This window comes from Alexandromys fortis, unplaced genomic scaffold (assembly GCF_014885135.2).
Source record: "Alexandromys fortis isolate MF-2015 unplaced genomic scaffold, M_Fortis_MF-2015_v1.1 scaffold_68, whole genome shotgun sequence".
NCBI classification, from domain to species: Eukaryota; Metazoa; Chordata; class Mammalia; order Rodentia; family Cricetidae; genus Alexandromys; species Alexandromys fortis.
This window is the reverse complement of record NW_026067948.1, coordinates 5,535,326-5,556,386: the sequence shown is the minus strand read 5'-3', so window position 1 is coordinate 5,556,386 and position 21,061 is coordinate 5,535,326. Positions and strand designations below refer to the sequence as shown.

The 21,061-nt window shown below is 41.6% G+C and overlaps 1 protein-coding gene across 6 annotated transcripts in view; it reads left to right on the top strand.

Annotated features, from left to right (window-relative positions):
* The window catches only part of Zzz3 (zinc finger ZZ-type containing 3), an 80,065-nt gene that overhangs the window by 36,733 nt on the left and 22,271 nt on the right, over nucleotides 1-21,061 (top strand). For 5 of the 6 annotated variants that reach the window (XR_007593132.1, XR_007593131.1, XR_007593130.1 and 2 more), the window contains 5 exons: nucleotides 16,266-16,404; nucleotides 18,211-18,358; nucleotides 18,443-18,558; nucleotides 19,127-19,198; nucleotides 20,070-20,171. Coding sequence is in view for 3 of the 6 variants with exons in the window: in XM_050149517.1 (XP_050005474.1) it covers nucleotides 16,266-16,404; nucleotides 18,211-18,358; nucleotides 18,443-18,558; nucleotides 19,127-19,198; nucleotides 20,070-20,171 (577 nt within the window). In the remaining 3 variants the exon portion in view is untranslated. The remainder of the gene's footprint in view (nucleotides 1-16,265; nucleotides 16,405-18,210; nucleotides 18,359-18,442; nucleotides 18,559-19,126; nucleotides 19,199-20,069; nucleotides 20,172-21,061) is intronic. The other variant, XM_050149518.1, reaches the window with a different exon arrangement.

Here is a 21,061-nt window from a genome sequence, read left to right as displayed (position 1 = left end):
CAAAGAGGTCCTTAAGTTTATCTGTAATTTTTCATGTGATAACTTATGACTTCCCTTTGCCCTCTCAACAGTGTTAGAGAAGTTCACAGACCCAGGGAAACAATTTATTTTATCAACTACAGAAAATACTTGAAAGGATCTGCTTGAGTGGCCATGTAGAGAGGAACATATGGGAAGGTTGGGGAAAGGCTAAGGCACTGACATTTGGGTGTAATACTGTTCCGGTCATAGATTGTTTCTCTGAGCCCTGCCTGAAGAATTCTTTGTTCTGCATCGTTGGAATGTGTGTGCTTCTAGCTTTGTCAACACTTACTTGTTTTGTGTCCAGCTCCATGGTAATCTTTACTTGCTCTGTAGTCTCAGGTTAGGTTTGTGGAGCTTTGTGTTTAGCTAGAGGCTCCGTGTAGATGTGGGGCTTTTTTCTGTTACTCCTTTCTCTTTGGTGTCTTGTCCTACATATTCTAAGTCCTCAGCTTCCCCAAGCTGTTCTGAGTCTGTTCAGAAGGACACCTCTTGTTCCACATGCTAGCAGTTCTATGGGAAGAACGGTCATTGTGGCACTTTGCTCCTCACTCTGTCCTCTCTCACTCGTCATGGTTCTGCATTGTCTGTTGCCTAGGATGTGACAAACAGTTGCTTCTTTTTCTCCATCAGGACAGTCATCCAGTGCCATTCTGCCGTAACTGTGAGTATCTGCCTTTGTGAGCTTGCACGCGTTTATGTTCACAGGTGGCTGTAAGATTGCAGAGATGGGTACTGGTCCTCTGTAAGAGCAATGAGTGCTTGACACTGCTGAATCATCTCTCCAGCCCTCCATCTGGCTTAATTTTGTTTTTAAAGTTTATTTTAGATATATATTTTATTTATGAATGTTTTGCTTGTGTGTTTGTGTTAGAAGGTGTCAGATCCCTTGGAATGGATGTTTGTGAGCCACGTTGTGGACCACTACAAGAGCATCAAGTGCTCTTAGCTACTGAGCCAGCTCTCCAGCCTCATGTTATAGTATGATCTTTTCCTTTATTTCATTCTTTTTCTTCTCCCTTCCTTTTTTTTTTTTTTTTCTTTTAAAAACAGGATCACTCTTGCCCTGTAGACTAGGCTGACCTTCAACTCACAGAAATCCACCTGCCTCTGCAGGGAATAAAGGCATGTGCTAGCATGCCCAGCTTGACTTAATTTTAATGTATGCTGGGAGTGTTTCTTTAATGACGCTCCTCCCACCTGCTGGTTGACCACTCCTTGGAAATGCTCATCTTCACTAGGTCAGATACTCTGGGTTGAACTCAGCCTCTGTGTTGAGCTTTACCTCCAGCCCTGACATTCTGTGACAGTGAGGATTGGCTTTTGTTTATAGCCTAAAAATTCATATAAGTAGACGTAGATTTTTAAATAAAAAAGCTGAGTTGAGTTTGAATAATAGGAATTTTAATTGAAGAATAGAGCTAGCTATTACTTGAAATACATTTTGTTGGTTAGATATTGATGTGATTAGAGCAGGAGTTAAAGTTCTCAGGATAAGCAAGAGAAAGTGCATGGAAGACATGAAACTGGACGAAGTTTGAAAAGGTCATTCTGAGGTAATAAGTGGTTGCATTTGTCTGGCGTTTTGGTGCTTTTTCTTAGTCTTTGGAACTTTTGCTGGATGAAGTCTGCTGTGGACTGTGTTTAGAAAGGCATGGGAATGTGTTCCTTTGTATCAGTACCAGTTTAACCCACTTACTAGTGAATGGCCTTTAATTCCTTATTTTGCTTGTTATGTGTGTGGGTACTTTGCTCTCATGTGTATCTTTGCACTGTGTATGTCCAGTGCCATTGCAGGGGTAGCAAAGGGGCACCACATCCCCCGGAAACTGGAGTAGCAGACAGTGATGAGCCAACATGTGGGTGCTGGGAATCAAACAGGTCCTCTGAAAGAGCAGCCTGTGCTCTTAACCATGACCCATTTCTCCAGCTTTCTTAAATAAAATTAACTGGCATGGTGTAGTGCACATGCCTTTAATCTTAGCATGTGGGACATAGAGACAGACTCTTAAGTTTGAGGCCAGCTTACATAGTCCCAGGATAGGCAGAGAGATATATAGTAAGACCCTGTGTTGGAAAATAAAATTAAAAATTAATTCTAGAATGTTTTGTAGTAATTTGTTTTTTTTTAATACTATGCTTTCTGCTGTTTGTTTTGGAATTTTTTATTTACCTTTTATTTTGCTACTTTCTACATTTTCTACATTATTGTTTCTCTTTATTTTAGTAGTATACTACTGGATTCTTAAAATAATTCTTAGAAGGAAAGTTTATGGTCATAATTTATTGATAATAATGAGAGAGTCAGACTCATTATAGTCAAGAGCAAGTGTCTTTCTGATTAACACATAATTGTGTATTTTATAGACTTACTGCAGTATTACAAACTGTACATACTTTATATGAGTCTGTTTATGCTGGGAACATTGTCTCCTGTTTTGAAGTACAGGATGCTCTTGGGCAACTACAGTTGACTCTGCTGTCCTGTAAAGCATGAGTAGTTATCTCTACTGTGCTCGTTAATCATCTCCTTCCTTGCATCCGTGTTCCAGCCTCTCCTGGAGTAGCTGCGTAAATGCTACAACAGGTAGAGTTATGTGAGGAGCCACAGTAAGCAAGTAGAGTGTGCATTTTATAAGTAGTATTGTTTTTTTTTTGAGGTTACAACTAAATAATGTTTGCAGTTTTGAAATGCTATCTCATTTAAGTGTAGACTCAAATTCTTGAATTTCTTTTTAAGTCCCTTACAAACAAAGGCAGCGTGATTGTACTAGACAGGGAGAACATGCCCCCTTTCCCTCCTGGTGCAAGGCTGAACAGACGTCGTAAATGCAGCTGCATCTCTTCTGTAACTTGTCTACATGAACCCGACTGTCCTTTTCTCTTTGCATTTTGCCTTGCTTCTGATACTGCTCAGCCTAGGTACTGGCTGTCTTCTTTATGTCCTTCCCTGGGTTCTCGTTAGTGATGTGGCTTAGAGGTCTGTCACCTGTGTAGTAGTGGATTCAGCGGGGAGCCCAAGCTCAGATCATTCTCCCTCAGCAAATCTTTCCTTTTCCTTGTCACACAGGAACCTGAGAAGACCATGCATGGGAATTAGTTTATTACTGCTTCCCAAACCATTTTCAGCGTCCTTCAGTTAACTTGTCAGTGTCTAGGAAAAGGAACCTCTTTACTCACCCACCAGCCATTGGTTGAGGTCTGCTCTTCTTTCCTTGAGTGTCGGTGTCACCTCTTCTCTGCATCATTTGAAAGGTTTCTTGCTCATAATTATCTCTCAGCCCAATTTCCCAAATTCTTTGAGTACTCTTGCCTCAGTCAACCAAGTGTGTTTATTCTGTGGTGCATGGGCCTCGTGTGCTGAAGGACAGCTGTGAATGCAGCCCAACACAAGACTTTAGTAACTTGTTTGGAACTATTCTCGGGGTTCTTCCCTTCTGTGATTTTTGTAACTCATTTTTCCAGTTCTCAACCTGTGGAGTGCAATGCATTTGGAATCACATATCAGATAGTTACATTACAATTCATAACATGGTAGCAAACTTACAATTATGAAGTAGCAACGAAAGTAATTTTATGCTTGGGGGGGGGGTCACCACAACATGAGGAACTGTATTAAAGGGCTGCAACATTGAGAAGGTTAAAAAGTATGGTCTTAGATGCTGACATGTTACAACGGAAAGGATGGGCAAGCCTGAAGGCCTGCTCTGGTCTTTCTTCTGCTGGTCTTCTGACTATCATCCTCTTGTCAGCAGAGGGGAACCCTCTTAGTTACACGAAGTCTCTCTCTTCCCAGACGGACTGGACACTGTGTGCTCTCTTCTAGTGAACAATGACTGCTGTAATTGTATGTAACAGAACACAAGCTCTGAGAACCTCTTCTGGCTATATAGGAGAGTTTCCCTGCCCTCATCCTGGTTCAGAAATCTCAGAAAAATTAGCATACTTCTGGTAACAAAGCCTTCATTTATTTTTTCAGTGCGAAAAATTGATCCTAGGTTTTTATGCATGCTAGGTAAAGTTCTACCACTAACCTACATTCTTATTTGAAATGACTTATAGCCACAGAACGCATTTGAAAGCAATCTGGGTTTTAGGTTTTAAAAGGAAGGTGCACAGGCTGCACAGCCATCGCGCAGTTCATTAAACCTATGCATGGGAAGAGTGTTGGCGGGGTGCGTTTAGGGAGGGGTAGTCTACATAATTGCCTGCTGCCAAATTAGTATTTTACAATGAAATATGAAAAATGAGAATAAAAACACGAAGTCAGTGCATTGTGAGATAAAATTTTCTATTATCAAGATGATTTTTAAATGTATTTTTACAGTCTCGAGCTTTGTGTATAGGCTTCAGAAAGTATACGGAAGGGTAAGAGTTTGGTTGAGGTTGTTTGAAGGACTTGAAAGATTAATGGTTTGTCTTTTTATGGGGCTGAGAAGATCAGTGGACAGTCTCTTGCTGGGATCACCTTTGTGTGATATGTTTCTCCTGTGGACAGATTCAATCTTGTGTAGCCAAGACTGGAGGAATGTTACTGCAGTGGAATATTACTTGGCCAGGAAAAGAGAGCAGTGTCTGGAGAGGTGGCTCAGCAGCTGAGGACACTTGCTCTTGCAGCCCAGATTTGATTCCCAGCACTTACAAGGTCCCTCCCAGCAGATTGCACTCTAGTTCAGGAGATGTGACAGACACCTTTTGGTCTCTGCCGGCAGCAGCCTTGTGCATGGCACACAGACAGACACGCAGGCACAGCATTCATGCATACAAACAGCAGCAGCAGCAGCTTTAGAAAGCAGTGGGTACTTAGTCTTCATGGCAATGAGCTAGATGCAGTAGGTCCTAGGACTCTGTAGCCACAACAGGCGCTGGGAGCTGGGAGCGAGGCAGTGAGAGTCAGCTGTTAGTGGGAGAAGGCTTCCTTTCCAGTGGTGGATGTGCGGGGCTAGTGTAAAGTCGGTGGAGTTGCGCACTTCGTCACTTGCTAAAGGTGACTCAGTTATACACCTACATAAAATGCCCAGAGTATTTTAGGAGATAGTTATGAATGTTTGAGATAATCTGGGAGACAAGAAGAAAGAAGGACATTTTCTTATTTTATGTGTTTTATTCTTTTTATAATGTAAGTACAATAGAGTGGTTTCCAGATTTACCTGGTCTACACTAAGGCATACCTCTACTTTTTGTGTGACCATGTAAAAATATAAAAACTAAATTTTTAGGATTTACTTATTTGTTTTTATTTTATGTGCATTGGTGTTTTGCCTACATGAATGTCTCTGTGAGGGGCCCGGTCCCCTGGAGGTGGCATTACCGTTGTGAGCTGCCATGTGTGTGCTAGGAATTAGCCCAGGGCCTCTGGAAGAGCAGCAGTGCTCTCATCCACTGACCTTCTCTCCAGTCCTAGGAAGTATTATTTTTAACAAGGAAAAGCAGTCGTTGATGATGGAATGGAGTGTGTAGATGCCTACCAACAGGAGAGTTCAACTGACTTCCAGCAGACTTGAAAGTAACAACTTGGTTGGCTTTAGAAGGCAAATTGTGTGATATATTGAAATATCTTAAATATGGTTTTTTGTCCTCTTAAGTAGAGCAACAAAGTGGTCTTGGGAATTACAGACTTGTGAGTGTTCTTTATGTTGTAAAGGTATTGTAATTTTAATGATAATGATAAAAAACAAACACTGGGTATTTAAAAGAAAATGGGTGTTTGGGGAGTAAACCCCAACTCCACCACTCTGCAAGGGTAGGGAAGAGGACTGTGTCTGACCAGTTCATGGGAGAAAGCCCTGCCCTTGTGTGAAACCCCCATAATTAAGTTTTTCAAGACAGGGCTTGTCTGTGTAACAGTCCTGGCTGGCCTTGAACTCATCGCCTGCCTCTGCTTCCCTAATGTTGGGATTAAAGGCGTACACCACCACTGCCCAACTTTAACTCCTTCCCACCCCGAATTCTTAAGAGCCATGTTACTTGCTTAACCTTTAAAAGCATAGTTTCCCAAAGTCTACAGGTTAATTGGGAATGTACTGCAGAGTCCCAGAAGCCCTGTCCGTCTGTTGAGTGCCTTAGGTCAGAATGGGGCATTAGTTACAATTATGAACTGAGTTTACATTATTATTGATGTGTATTCTTTACTATAAATTTCTTAATTTTTAGGCCTAATCTTTAATTTTAGAGATATTTGTGAGTACTTAAGAATAGTATTGGTAATTTCTTTAAAACAATGGATAAATTTATTGAGCAGAAATTCTTATTCCTCTGTGCTTTGAATAAAAACCTATTTTGTAACTTATTTTGTGAAAATTTAGCATTTATATTCCTCCTGTAGTTTGTAAAAACTCATTAAAATATTTTTCTCACTAGATTAAATGTGACAACTTTATTTCATGATGTTGGCATCATGGGGATTTTATTTTCATGTTCACATTTCTGCTCTGAGTTGTAATTTTACAATTTGAAGAGGTGTTGATAAAGTAACAGAAATCTGTGCCCTTCTGTGATGCTGGGGACTGAACTAAGAGTCTTGGGAGCCGCCTCCACCTCAGTGCTTGTCCTAGCTCTCCTCTTCTGTGGTTGTTACTTTGTTACGGTTACCTAACGTTTTTCTCCTAAAGTGCACTTCTTTCATAGCCTGCTATGTGTCCTGGCAAATTAATCCCAGAAACAAACGGATAAACTGAGGTATGATTAAGTCTTACTTGATAAAGTGTACGGTGGAGAAGAACAGCCTGCCTTCCTCCACAGGATCCGGCCTTGAATTTGTAGCCTGGGCTAGCTCAGGCTTGTGGGTCTTTTGCCGATTACTGTTTATTACTGCTACCGTTGACAGACAGGTGTTGGTGGAAGAGCTGAGTGGAGAGGTGTACTTGGCATCATTTGCTGTTAGAGTGCCTTGGAGGACTGGCTAGAAGACGTGTCATATAGTTGATATTTACTCAAAGCTCGCTCTCGTATATTTTGACTGATATGAGGGTCTTCTGAAATTTTTGAGGTATTAAAATGGATTATAAAGTCTGCTGAAAAAGATTTTAGTTGTTAGTATTTTTGTTTGCTTGCTTATTTAGTTTTTCTTTTATTGTTTAGTTTTTGCTGTTTTGAAACAGGACTTCACTGTGTGACCCTGGTTGGCCTCCAAATCATGGTCTTCCCTCTGCCTTCCAAGTGCCAGAATGCCCTTAAACCAGCTTGCTGACTTAGAAATTGTTTTATTGCATGTATTCATTTGTGTATGTGTCTACATGTTTGTGCATGCACCTGACCTTGGTGTAGGTGTGGAGGTCAGAGGTTAACATGGGCCCAGGGGATAGAACTCAGTTCCTCAAGCTTGGAGGCAGGCAGCTTTGCCCAGTCACCCACTCAAGGCCTCCTTTAAAGGAAGAGGCATGGCAGTGCAGTATGGGAGGCTGATGAGTGTTCTTTTGCTAAACTCGGGCTACTCACTGTATCCTGTAAGATGAGGTGTTGACAAGCTTGTTCTGAAGTCAAGATTTGGAAGGATAGTGATCTGCAATCACTCAGCTCTGCTTGCAGATTTCTGGAAATGGAAGAATTATTTGTGTTTAATGGTTATGAAGCAGCTAAGCATCTTAATGATGTACTGCAGGCAAAGTGTGTTAACTGTAACTCAGAGTTGATGAAGGATCATCAGACCCTTTATTTATGGTCACATGCTATAAACAGTTGTTAAGTATTCTTGTCTTTTGGCATACATTGTAGCTTTTCTCTTAAGGTATGAAAATTTGATTTTATGTTGTACGTATTGGGTGTTTTGCATATGTATGCATATGCACGCATTCTGTGCATGCTTGGTGTCTGCAGAGCCAGAAGAGGATGTCAAATGCCTTAGAACTGGAATTACAGATGCTTGTAAGCTGTTCTGTGGGGTCTGGGAATCCAAGCCAGGGCCTCTGCAAGAGCAACAAGTGCTCTACACTGCTGACCCATCTCTCCAGCCCTTCAAATTTGTTTTTAACTGACAATAATCTTATATACTTAGGACTTGCGGCATGGTATTTTGAAATATGTCCTTTACACTATACCAGGTTATGTAAAATATCTTATTCTTAAACTGTTCATTTTTTGACTGACAGCGCTCTAATTCTCTAGCCTACCTGCTCCTGATAACCACTCTCCTTCCATGAAATCTGCTTACTAGGTTCTGCCTGTAGCTTGACTGACTGTTCCTTACCAGAATCGCTCAGACTGAAAGGATTTCAGATTTGCTGATGTTTGTTAATAGATAATGGGGCATGTTGAAATGCATGCAGTTCAAGTCTAAAGGTAAAGCTAGTTATATATGTTTTATGTACAAATTACACACTGCCTGAAGGTAATTTTGTATGATATTTTCAGAGTGTCATGTGTTGACTTTGGCCTGTCTCACATGATCAGGTGAGGTGTAGTGGCCATTGTTAGTGGAATCGGGTACTCACTATGGATTTGATTTACTTGTCTCTTAGATAAGATACTGTTGAACCAGTTGGCTTTTTGTATATGTTACTTTAGAAAATGTGAAGTCAGGCTATTTGGCCTTTGTGTTTTGTTTGCTTGCTCTATAGGCCAGGCTGACCTTGAACTCAGAGGTCTGCCTGCCTCTGCCTCCCAAGTGCTATTTCTCAGTGTGGTTTCTTGTGAGTGAACTGTCTAAATCATTGTGTATTTTGGCTACTAATCATGATCGTATATGGTATGGAATTTTCTTCCATTCTATAGTTTTTTTTCTTTCTAAAGGTGATTGTTTCCTTTGCTATATAGGAGATTTCAGGTCTTAATATTTGTTTTCAATTGTTTTTGAGCTGATTTCTATAATTGGTGTGACACCGAGTAATTCTTCTACATGCTTATATTTTGTTAAAGAGAGTACCCCTTTTAATTGTGTCATTAATACCTTTTTCAAAGATCAATCGGTCATCGATATACGGCTTTAGTTTTCACTTTCTGGTCCATTTATCCCTGTGACTTTCTATGGTAGCACAATCATGTTTTGGTTCTGATAGGTAATGTTATCATTTTCAAACGAGGGGTGACCCGAGGCTGGTCCCACGAGGGGCAGTGGCAGGCCACCCGAGGCCTCCATGAAGACTCCTTGCTGGTGGGAGACCGCCTCCAGTTGAGAGACTTGACAGATGCGCCATGTAGAGCGAGCCGTATGGAGTTTATTTAGTGGGTTATGGAAGGGGAAGGGGAGGGGAGAAAGAAGTGGGGGGGGTGTAGAAGTGACCGCTGCAGAAGAAGGGCAGACAGCTCGGGCTAGAGAGGAGGCAGGAGATCAGCTTGCCTAGGTGGAAAAGGGGGTATGTGGGAGTGGGTGGAGTGTGTCTCTTAGAGAGACAGGGTGCCCAGGTGACAAACCAGGTCTGCACAACACAACAACACAGGATTTGCATAAAAATTGTATGAGTCTGGATTTCACAAGTAGTATGGGAAAGTTTAACTATTATTTTCTAGTTTTCAGTGTAAGAGTTTTTCCATCTTCTTTGTAACTTTTTCCCCAGTTTTACATTTTTATGTTTTTTATAAATATAAAAAAATCATTGGAATTGGCTCTATTGGGCATTAAGAGTAGATTCCACTCTGTGGTCTTGCTTCCAGATTCTCTTTGCAGTGATCCTTTCCACCCCTCTGTTTTCAGTCTGTGTCTTCCCACTAACATGTCTCCTGGAGACAGCAAACGGGTGGCTTCCAGCCCTCCACTTTAAATGCAGTTAACCTGTTGTTTCTTGTTAGTTCAGCCCTAGCTGGCTCATGCTTGGGAGTCCTCCTACCCTACTTTTCCGAGCTCTGGGATTACAAGTGCATACCACAGGCGTTAGCAGGCTGCGTCTTCTAAGAGAGTTAAGACAGTTACAGCAGGGTTAATATTGACGAGTGTGTGTTAATTCTTTCACTTTTGTTGTTTTGTTGTTTCCGGGTTGATTAAGCACTTTGTCTTTTCTTTCCTCCTTACTCATCTTAGATGCTTATTGGGTTATTGATAATGATGTTTGATTGTTTTCTAACTCTCATTAGGTGTTTGTGTGTGCGCGCTCTGGCATGTCTATACCGCAGCATTCATATGGAGGTCAGAGACATCTTTGAGAGTTGGTTCCAGCCTTCCACATTGCCTGAGGCAGGATCTCTTGGTCATGACATGGTATGCCAGTGCTGGCCCCTAAGCTTCAGTGGGGTGGAATGGCTCTTGTCTCCACCACCCACTTTGCTGTATATGTGCTGAGTTTACAGATGTGTGCTACCACATCTATGAGTTCATAGATCCAAACACCAGTCTCACATCATCCATGAGCCCCTCCCTCACCGTCATTCGTTTGTTCTTACAGTGAGTTTGAGTCTTCCCCAGTCTTAGGACTTTGTCATCTTTTTCCTCTGTGCGTATCTTCCTTATTCACATTTAGAGGATGGCTTTTGCTGACTGTAGTCCTTTTGATTTGCTTATTTCAGTGCTTGAGATATACTAGCCTGTATTGTCTCGTCTGCTGTTCCTCTGACAGCTTTTTCAATTGTGAGTGACCTGGCACTTTTCTCCTGCAGCACTTTTTCTTGTGACTTGCAATTTTAATCTCATTATGATGCAGAGTTCTTTTCTGATTTCATCTGTTGGGTTGTAGCTGCTGCCTATGGTTGGATGTACATTTCTTTCCCAGTGTTTGTGAGGTTTTGAATGATAATTTTACTGATTTAATTGTGTGTCCTTTAGTCTAGATTCCTCCATATGCAGCAAAGATTAACTGTGATTGGGATTGCATTTTTCCAGTTGCTGTCCTGGTGTGATACTGCCCTGGCTCTCTTAGACCCTGCTGCTCTTTCCTCGGCCTTCAGATGCTTCCTGTTCAGTCTGACTTCCTGAGCTTTCCACACACTCGATCTTCTCCGTGCCTGACTTTCTGATTTTCTAGGCTTCTTATCCAAGTCCTGAGTTGAATTCTTCATTCTTCTGTTTACTGAATCATTTTTCAGGTCATTAGTCTTTTATTACATTAGTTTTTCAGTTTTTTGAGACAGGGTTTCTCTGTGTAGCCTTGCCTGTCTTGGGACTCACTTTGTAGACCAGGCTGGCCTCGAACTCACAGAGATCCGCCTGCCTCTGCCTCCTGAGTGCTGGGACTAAAGGTGTGTGTCGCCCAGCGATTACATTAGATTTTGGAGTTGCTGTTTCAGTATCCTTTAATTCAGTTGTTGAAACGCTATGAATTTGGAAGAAGGATAATTTTACTTTGCTTTTTCATATTTCTTTTAGTTTTAAGTAGGAGGTGTGAGCCTCCTGTTTTCTATGGGCATAGTGAGCAGCCTTTTCCTGAGTACTCAGTCACTACCTGTTCATGCTTATGAAGGATAAAACAAACTGTAACAGCAGCAGCAACACAAACCAGGCATGGAGTACGGTAGAATCAGTTAACAGTACTAAAGACAGCAGCAGCAGTTATAGGAAAGCAAATTAGAGTGTAAACCTTATGTGATGAAGGAAACAACGGGAGAAAGAGAAGGGGGTAAGAAAAAAATGGTGAATTTTAAGGAGGAAAAATACTGAAATCTAGTTAGAAAATGATACATAAATAAATGTAGATAAAGTAGAGGAATTCTTAAAAAAAAATCTTTAAAAGTACTGAAAGGTAATAGAGTACAGAGCCAGGATCTGGTTGTGGTGCCCACACCTGTCATTTCTGCACGGGACCTAGGAACTTTGGGAGTCTGGATTGCAAAACCACAGCAAGGGTTTTCTCCGCCCCCCCCCCCCCCCCCCCCCTCTATCTCTGGGCCCTCCCCCCCCCCCCCCCCCCCAAGCTGCTCTGTCTTGGTTCTCCGATGTTGGAGTCTGCCCTGTTGGGGCTGCTTGGGATTGGAGTCTCTTGGGGTTACTGTCGGTTCCTTGCTGCACCAACCAATCTGTGTGCAGGCTGAAGTCCAGCCAGCCGGTGGGCCAAGATATGCTTGCTGCCACTGTCGTGGTTTCATTAACTTGTTCTCTGTGTGGGGTTGTAGCTGTGCACTGCTGTCTGCTCCTCTTGTGGTTGTCAGTGTGTACAGACGAGGACTGAGCCACATCTGTGAGCCCTTTACTCACATCTGCCCGTTATTCACTGGTGCCTGTATCTTTTGTCCCCCTCCCCCTAACACACATATTCAACTTTTTTTGTTTTCTCTGAAGTCAGTGGCCATGAGTGTCTAGAGAGCCTGTATGCTTGAAGCTCTAAATAGAATCCTACAACCTGGGGAAAGATGAGGGTTTTTTTGTCTTCCTTTTTGTGTTTGTGTTATGTTTTGCTGTGCTAGAGATTGAACCCAAGGCTTTGGGGTGCTAGGCAAGTACTGTCTCTCCAGTGCTTGTCCATTCATTATCTGTATGCATTCGCTCCCCAGATGAGAGCACTTTTTTACATGTCTTTAAATACTTAGTATCGTGCCCACCATTTTAATATTGGTGCAGTAAAATAATCTACATTCTGTTAGTCTGTATTAAAAAATTTTAATTTATCCCTTCAGTTCCCCTTAACAGCTGTTTTTCTCCCCTGTGAGGGCTAATCCAACATTGTGTGTTAGTTGGATTTGTTTGTTGCGCCTTTGTATCCTCCACAGGCATAGAGCAGGGAGGGTGTGACACACGTCCTCATAGCGAGCTATAGCAAATGCCTGTGCTTTGTGCACAGTGTGATTTCTGTTGCAGTCACTCTGCTATTCGTAGGTAAACACGTGTGTGTGGCTGTGTAGAGCTTCATTTATAAATTCAGGCAAGCCGTGGTTGTATAGATTCCTGATACAGACTAGATTTCTGTCTGTCTGTTATCGTTAGGTCTCAAATCCTGACCTGACAACCAGTTTCTCCCAGCATCCCTTAGTCCCTACCTGTTAATCAAGTATGGCTGGCATACCCTGCCCCCTACCCTAAATTTTTCCAGCCCGGTGACTTGGCTGCTCGTAACCCATTGTCCTTCTCTATATAGTCAGCTGTTTTCGTTACTTGCCCTGTTATCCACTCTTTACTCTGCTGGCTTTACCCTCTCTTCCGTCCCTACTCCTCTCATGGCCTGGCTCAGGGCTCTTCCAGACGTCCCTGCCGCTGGCTGTCTCTCCTTTTTATCTACAGTTGACTTCATCCTCTACCACACCTAGGAGCAGTCTTGTTCTTCCTTCTTATTTCTTTTTCCCCCTTCATCTGATGCTGAAACCTGGGATCAAACCTCAGATCTTCTCGCCGACTATTATTTTGAAGAATTAGACCAAGTTTTTTGGCAGAATGTCTGAAAGCTAGATTTAAAAAAAGTTTCCACATTATGTTTTAAGGCTAAACTTTCCATGTGAGCTCCTAAGGATTCTTTCAGCCTGGACCCTAGAGAAAGATGCTGCCGTGATCAAGCACAATTTTTCCTCCTCCTCTCCTGTCTCTCCCTCTCAGTGATGGCTGTCCTTGCAGCATCCCTGCCTAGAAAAAGACAGTAAAGTACGCTGCCGAGTTACTGCTTCCTTCAGTGCCTTCCCTAGACGTCAGGGTGACCTGCAGACTGTTTGTTCAAATGTTCATGTTTATGAAAGTCAGTAAAGGAATGGTGAAAATAACTCAGGTGCTCTAGTCAGATCCTATCCGTTAGCCTGAAAGCTGAACGTCTGCGTGCCAGTGTCATAAAGTAAACTGGAGAACTCTAGGTTGGTGTCACCCGGGGATCAGCTTTAGAACTAGGTAGAGTTCTTACAGAATCGGTGCTCAGCTGTCCTGCTGCAAAGTTGTGACTTTTTCATAGGAAGCACGTACAGGAAGCACGTGTCGTTTTCACAAGTCACTCTGTTTCCTGGGAGGTTAAGGAATAGCCAGAGTGAAGTGTTTTATTGGTTCTGTGGCCTTTCAGGGTGGTTTTTCCCCTCTGTATTGTATTTGGATTCTCTTTAAATATTAGGATTAATACCTGTGGTGAATAGATACCATTCTGCCATCTTCCATTTGAGGCAAGAGTTTTCTTTGTAGTTTGCCTTAAGTAACAAATGATACCTGTTTCAAGTTTATGAAACTTAAAATATAGCCATGTCCGGCTTATAGTATATAAAATGAATGTTAGGCCTTCTTATGTTTTTGTTGTTTGTATTTTCATATGGGGTCTTAGTCTGTAGGTTAAGCCGCCCTCAAGTTTCCCATCGTTCTGCCTCATCCCTGTCAAGGTATAATCTTATCACATTTGGCCATTATTACATAATTGTTCATCTCTCTTTTCTGTTCAGGCTTATCATCTGCTAAGCAGAGCCTAATGCATCCACAGGTGTGATCTGACCAGGACCATACACTGTCGCTTTCTCTGTTACTTTGGATCAAAGACAGTTTCTTTTCTCTGTCTCTCCCCTCCCCCCTTCCTTCCTCCCTTTTCTTTTTTGAAACGGGATCTCACTAGGGTAGCTGCAGCTGGCCTGTAGCTCACTAACTCGATCATGTTGGCTTCAAACTCAAGAGGCCCGCCTACCTTTATCTCTCAATTGCTGGGATTAAAGGTGTACTCCATCATACTCAACCCTCTTTCTTTTAAAAAAAAAATCCATTTTGGACAATTTCAAACACAGAAAGTAGGCTGAGCAGTGTGATAGGTCTCAGCTGCATGCCTTGGTCCCTTTCCAGGATGCTGGTCAGTGCTGTTCACTCCTGCACACCCATGACACACTCTCTCTCCCATCATTGGTACACTTGAGCTCCACGTCTAATTCACTTTGATAGTTGCTAGAGCTTTTAAGAGAGTGCTTTGTTTTCTTAGCAAGCAGTGGTTGCATTAATGAACAACCGAGTCTTACCTTAGATTCATCCGTGAACTGACTTGTTGGTTTTGCTTTTGAATGTGGAGAAAGCTGGGTTGGGACTGAAAACGGATTGTGTCAGACTGGGTGTTGTTCCAGTCTATCCAGGGATGCACCCTGTAATCCCTCCCTGAGTGGCAAGATCTCCGACTAATCTGAGAAATGATTGACATTGGGCCAGAACACTTGATGTCACATCCCTGTTCTTCTCCAGGTTTTTATTATTCTGGCTTTAAGTATTTATTCTGTGCCTTCTAGTCATTTTGTCTGCATTAAGGAAGCAAAATGAGAGTTCAAAAGTTATGCTTTCATGCCCCCCCCCAGCATCTCCTGTACCCCAAGATAGCCTCAAGCTATGACACAGCCCATACAGTTCTGTTAGTGCTCAGCTTGTCGTCAGGTTAAAGAGAAGCGGGACGACGAGTCTCGTGGCTGCACAGCTGCACTGTAGATGTTTCTGGTGCTTTGTGGCTTCGAACTTACAAGACTTGCTCTGCTTCCGACTGGGCAAAACATCAGACTGTGCTTATTCAAGAAATACTTAGTGAGCATCTGTATGCTGGGAAGTGCATTATACCTTGCCTGAATAAGAAAGGTAAACTAACCGGATATATTTTCCATTAAGGAGTCACAGTCTGTTGAGAAACGAAATATATTTGGAAAAGGAAAACTGCTCAGTTGATATTTTAAGGACACAGCCTTTTACTTTAAAGTGAGTTTCAAGTGACTTTGTAATTATTTCCGTGAAAAGCTTCTGCATATTCAAGGCTTTGGGATTACTCATTTCTATGTGTACTTATATAAAACTAAGCATTCCAGACTCAGGACAGTGTTAGCAAGAAGACTCTAAATGAGAATGAACTGGTTAATGTTTCTCTACTGTACTGAGGTTCCAGGATGATAAATACATTGATGATGTGGATGAAATTGATGTTTGCTATTTTAAGAGAACCTTTGCAGATAGGGAAATAAAAATGCCTTCAGCAGTTGCCTTTGTCTTGAGTGCTGGAGAAGGAAGGGTGAGGAGATGCTCGAGCAGATGAGAACCTGTGACCTACTACCATATCAGCCTGTGGGCACTGGCCTTAGACGTTATGTCCTGCACAGTGTAGCCAGAGGGCTGCCTTTGCTGCCTTGTCTCCTTGTGTGAAATTATGTGATTTTAGTTCTTTTATTAAGAAGTTTCTTAAAACTTTGGTTGCTGGAATGTCAGAATGCTTTCTTATTTTCTGAACTCTTTCAAGGTTCAAGAGTTAGGAGGTTTGAGATGGGAAGAAGGCTTTGCTTCTCTAACTGATGTTTTCTGACTAGGTACTTCGTAACTCAGGAAGACTTCATTTATCCCCAGTAATATGTTTTACTAAACTCTTTCAGGTAACTTGAAAAAGACTGTGTGACTTCATGTACAGTAGATGATAACTGAACTCAGTTTTTAGTTATTGTTGTCAGTAGAAAACTTTAGTGAGCTTTCTCTTTGTCTCCAGTTACCAGAGACTGCTGCAGACCATTGCTGTCCTTGAGGCTCAGCGTTCTCAAGCAGTCCAAGACCTGGAAAGTTTAGGCAAACACCAGAGAGAAGCACTAAAAAATCCTATTGGATTTGTGGAAAAACTCCAGAAGAAGGTACCAAAAGAAAAAAAAAAAAGTACTTTGGTACTTTTAAACATTGATTGGAGTATACTTGGTAATTTAAGATAATGATGTTTTTTTCTGTGAGTCTGTCTGTGCTTTAAGAATATATAATTCCACCCCGCCCCCACTTCCAGGTCAGTCATTGCACAGTGAGGTTTGCCCAGGAGAAGAGAACTAGGCTCTCATTGTTTGGACAGAGCGACGTGCTCACTCCTCCTCTGTCCTCCGTACATCACTTCCTCCTCCTGCTTCCGGGGCTCTAGGACGGGGAACTGAGCCTGGTGCAGAGCATTTATTAATTATTGACTGCTTTTGTTTGGGTTGCGTTTGCTACTGAGAGAAAAAGCAAATGTTTATAGAGGTAACACAAAAATTTATTTTACATGTTTAAGGCATAGACATAACCAAATCCATGAAGAGAAACTATGAATTTCATTTAATTTTGAAAAAGCCTTTTTTCCCTTTTAGTGTGAAACTTAACTAGTTTTCTCTTTTACTTAAAACAAACTTTACAGTGAGCCGTTCAGATGTACACTTAAGTGACTCAAACTAGGGAGCCCCTTAATTGATATGTCTGTCTATGCACAAGTACATTGTGTGTGGGTGTTGCTCTTTGGTCTGGGACTGGAACCAAGTGCTCTGCTACCACTGAAGCTTGCTTAATAGATTTGAAAGCCTCATATTAGCATTGTGTGAAAACATGAAAATAAAATCAATATGTGATGGACTCAGGGTAACTGAGATGTCATCAGTATACACTGCGTTTCATGATACACATATAATCTATGTGCTGACTGATTAGAGTTGGTCTCAGAGCTGTATTCTACCTTCTGTTAGATAAGGCTCCCTTGTCCAGTATAGTGCAAATTTAGAATCCCAAAACTTGGCTGAAGAATGAGGCTCCTGAGTACAAGGTCATCCTCAAACTTACCCATCAGATTTGAGGTCACCGTGTGCTACAAGAGACACGGTTCAAAGAGATTTAAAACAAAACAAAACAAAAACAAAAACCTAAACAACAGCCTGAGACCTTATAATAAATAAATGGAAAATATCTCCATCTTTTATCATTATTACATGGTTTGCTCTAGCACAAAGACATCATTCTCAAAATGGCAGTTTTTGGCAGATTAAATTACAACTGTTAGAGAAATAATGTATCAACTTTGATGTAACTTTGAATGCATTCACTTTATGTCAGGTAAGCAAAAACATGCATTTAGGCGTACTTACTGGATTTATATGCAGTTGGCTGTTTTTCATTTCCAGGTTTTTTTTATTTTTTTTTTGAATTCAGAAACGGATGTGTTATTGACCATCTTAACTTTTAAAAAAATAGTAAATACAGACACTCAATAAACAGGCAAGGCTTATGTTGCTTAGGAAGACTTCTTTGTCCTAGATTTAATTTAGAAGTTTCTTTTTTTTTTTTTAGATGTCATAATTTAGAGCAAGGGATATAGCTATGGTGTGGGATGCCTGTGTTTGTGCAAGGCTCAACACTGCCAGAAAGAAAAATGCCATACGTTTTATATGTGGCAGACTTACAGATTGTGAATTCATTTTTTATTTGTTACAGACAAAGTACAACCTTGCAACTGAACGTCAGAGTGTGTATATCTCAGAATGTGCTGGTGCCTGGAGCACCCTCAGTGTGCTTGTGACTAGAGCGGATAGGTCTGATGCAGCACAAAGAATAGTGTTTACAGTGTGCCTCTTACATTTTATTGTACCTATTATCTTCTTGAGCTAATGTAGATTGGCACTCTGATATCTTTATTTTGTCTTTTTTCCCAGGCTGATATAGGGCTTCCATACCCACAGAGAGTTGTTCAGTTGCCTGAGATTGTATGGGACCAATATACCAACAGCCTTGGGAACTTTGAAAGAGAATTTAAAAATCGCAAAAGACATACTAGGAGAGTTAAATTAGTTTTTGATAAAGGTAAGAACTCACATGATAAGAATTTAATGAGGAAAATGTCTTGTAATCTTGCTTGAATAATTCTGTGTATGATTTTACTTTTAGTAGGCTTGCCCACTAGACCAAAAAGTCCTTTAGATGCTAAGAAGGATGGAGAGTCCCTTTCTTACTCTGTGTTGCCTTTGAGTGATGGTCCAGAAGGCTCCCATAATCGTCCTCAGGTAAGTAATAGGAAATTTCTGAGAAGCATAACAATGTTTAACGTTTTGTTGCTCTGTATTCTTAAAATGAAGAGTCATTTACTAATAATGGGCACATAAACTCTGAGGGTAACCAGAAACTGTCTGTCCAGCCTGCCAGCTGAGACCCTTTAGCTGTTGTGTATGTTCCAGTCTTCAAGTTGTAGTCCCTTAAAAATGAGATTGGTATCAGTTACATTGTAGGGTCTTTATGGATTTTAAATGGCCTTTGTGGGTACTGTGCCTAGGACCGGTGGCACGTGGAGTGTGGCCAGGATTTCAGATGTGGCCTTGTCTCTGTAGGACTTGTTACTTTTCAATTTTGAGCCCACATGTCTTGTTTCTAGAGATAAATTGCTGTCATTTATTTATGAGGATTGTTAAGAGTTTAAAACCAAATGAAATACAAGAATATGAAAAAATTATCAGGGAATAGGTGATGTATATAAAATATGCAGAGATAGTTTGGAAATTCTAAAACATTCCCCGTGTGCTCTTTGGCTATACCCTTGGTGTTTTCCATGTATTAAAAGCCTTCCTTTACATGCAGATGATAAGAGGTCGCCTGTGTGATGACACCAAACCTGAAACATTCAACCAGCTGTGGACTGTTGAAGAGCAGGTGATACACACATGTAGCTTATTTGGGTTAAAAGACAGTCTAAACTGTTAATAGTAGAAGGAGTACCAGGCAAGTGTTTACTCTTGCACTGTAGTCCTTTTAATCATGAGTTTAAAATATTTAGACTTGCTTGTATGCCTTTTTGCATATTTTAAGAAATTTGGATTTTGAAGGTGTATGAATTTTTGAGGATAATTCTTGAAGAAAAGCCCTGGGTTTGGGAAGGAGGCTAGAAGTGATGGATATTCTGAGAAGCAGCTTTGAGAGGAAAGCCTCAAGACAAGCAAAGCTCCTTCAAGTTGGGTTTTAATTTCTGTTGTCAGGGAGCTGGGAACCCAGACTGGCGTGCCTGTGACACTTGTGTCAGATTGCAATTGAGTGTGAGCTTGAGTATGTGGAGTTAGGTTGTATATCTGTAGGGCTTGTGTGACGTTAGAAGCTGACTTTTTGTCCCCAATCAGATACTTGAATGACAGATCGCATAAAAGAGGAATACTTTCTATTCTAAATCCAGTGAACGGATGTGGTTTTGTTAGCGCTACAGGGGATCTTCTGCACATTCTGGAGCAGAGATGGTTGGGGAGTGGCATTCACTCAGATGGTTTCCTGTGCTTTATGAGGACCTACATAAGGGTTTTCATTCATTTTGCCTGTGGTGTCTTAGGTTTTTAAGTTTTCCTGTTTTCTACTTTGAGACACTCTAATTGGCTTCCAGAGTGGGGAAGCAGCACTGTGCTTTCAGTAAAATGTGAATGGATTTATTTAGAAACCCAGTTTTTTTATTATTGATTTTTATTGAGCTCTACATTTGGAATTGAATGTTTTAAATGGAAGACACTTTCACTTAAAACTTATTCTTGGTTTGGTGCAGAAAAAACTTGAACAACTACTTCTGAAATACCCTCCTGAAGAAGTAGAGTCTCGGCGGTGGCAGAAGATTGCAGATGAACTGGGCAATCGGACAGCCAAGCAGGTGATGGGGGGGCTGCGTGCAGGCCGTGCGTGCAGATGCCTTCTAGTGGGCAGTTCTGCTGCCACACTCACAGAACTGCTACAGTAGCTCTTGTGTGTGCTGGCTTTACATTGATTAGCATTGCTTGTCTTTTATGTTGATTGAAGAAACAGTCTAACCCTGCTGTGTATCAATGAAAAAAAAATGTATAGTAAAGCTGGGTGGTGAAGGCGCACACCTTTAATCCCAGCACTTGGTAGGCAGGGCAGGTGGGTGTCTGTGAGTTCAAGGCCAGCCTGGTCTACAGAGTGAGTTCTAGGACAGGCTCCAAACCTACAGAGAGAAGCCCTGTCTTTTGGTGGGTGTTGGAGTAAATAAATAAATAAATAAATAAATAAGAAAATATATATTTTTTATTTTTTTTAACCTGTTCTCACTTTATGGTGAGAGTATTGACAGGCGGTTGTTACCTATGAGCTACGCGTTCTCTCCAGACTTTTTCATACAAAGGCATACAGGCCATAATAACATGTAAATTGTCTTGTCGCAAACAAATAAGCTAGAACCTTTGTTTTTGAGACAGAATCTCACTATGTAGCCCTGGCTGACCTAGAGCTCATACATAGTGGACATTGTATCTCTTGAGTTCTTGAGTGTCTAGGGAGTGTCCTGGCAGTAACAGTTTGCTTAGATTGTGCTAGTGGGTTTTGTGGCATTGTATTTATGTCATTGGATTGTCTTCCTGAGCACAGACATAGAAGCCCCCTCATGTCCTCCTGTGTCACACACAGCCCCCCTCACGCCCCCCTGTGTCACACACATCCCTCCTCACGTCCTCCTGTGTCACACACAGCCCCCTCACGTCCTCCTGTGTCACACACAGCCCCCTCACGTCCTCCTGTGTCACACAC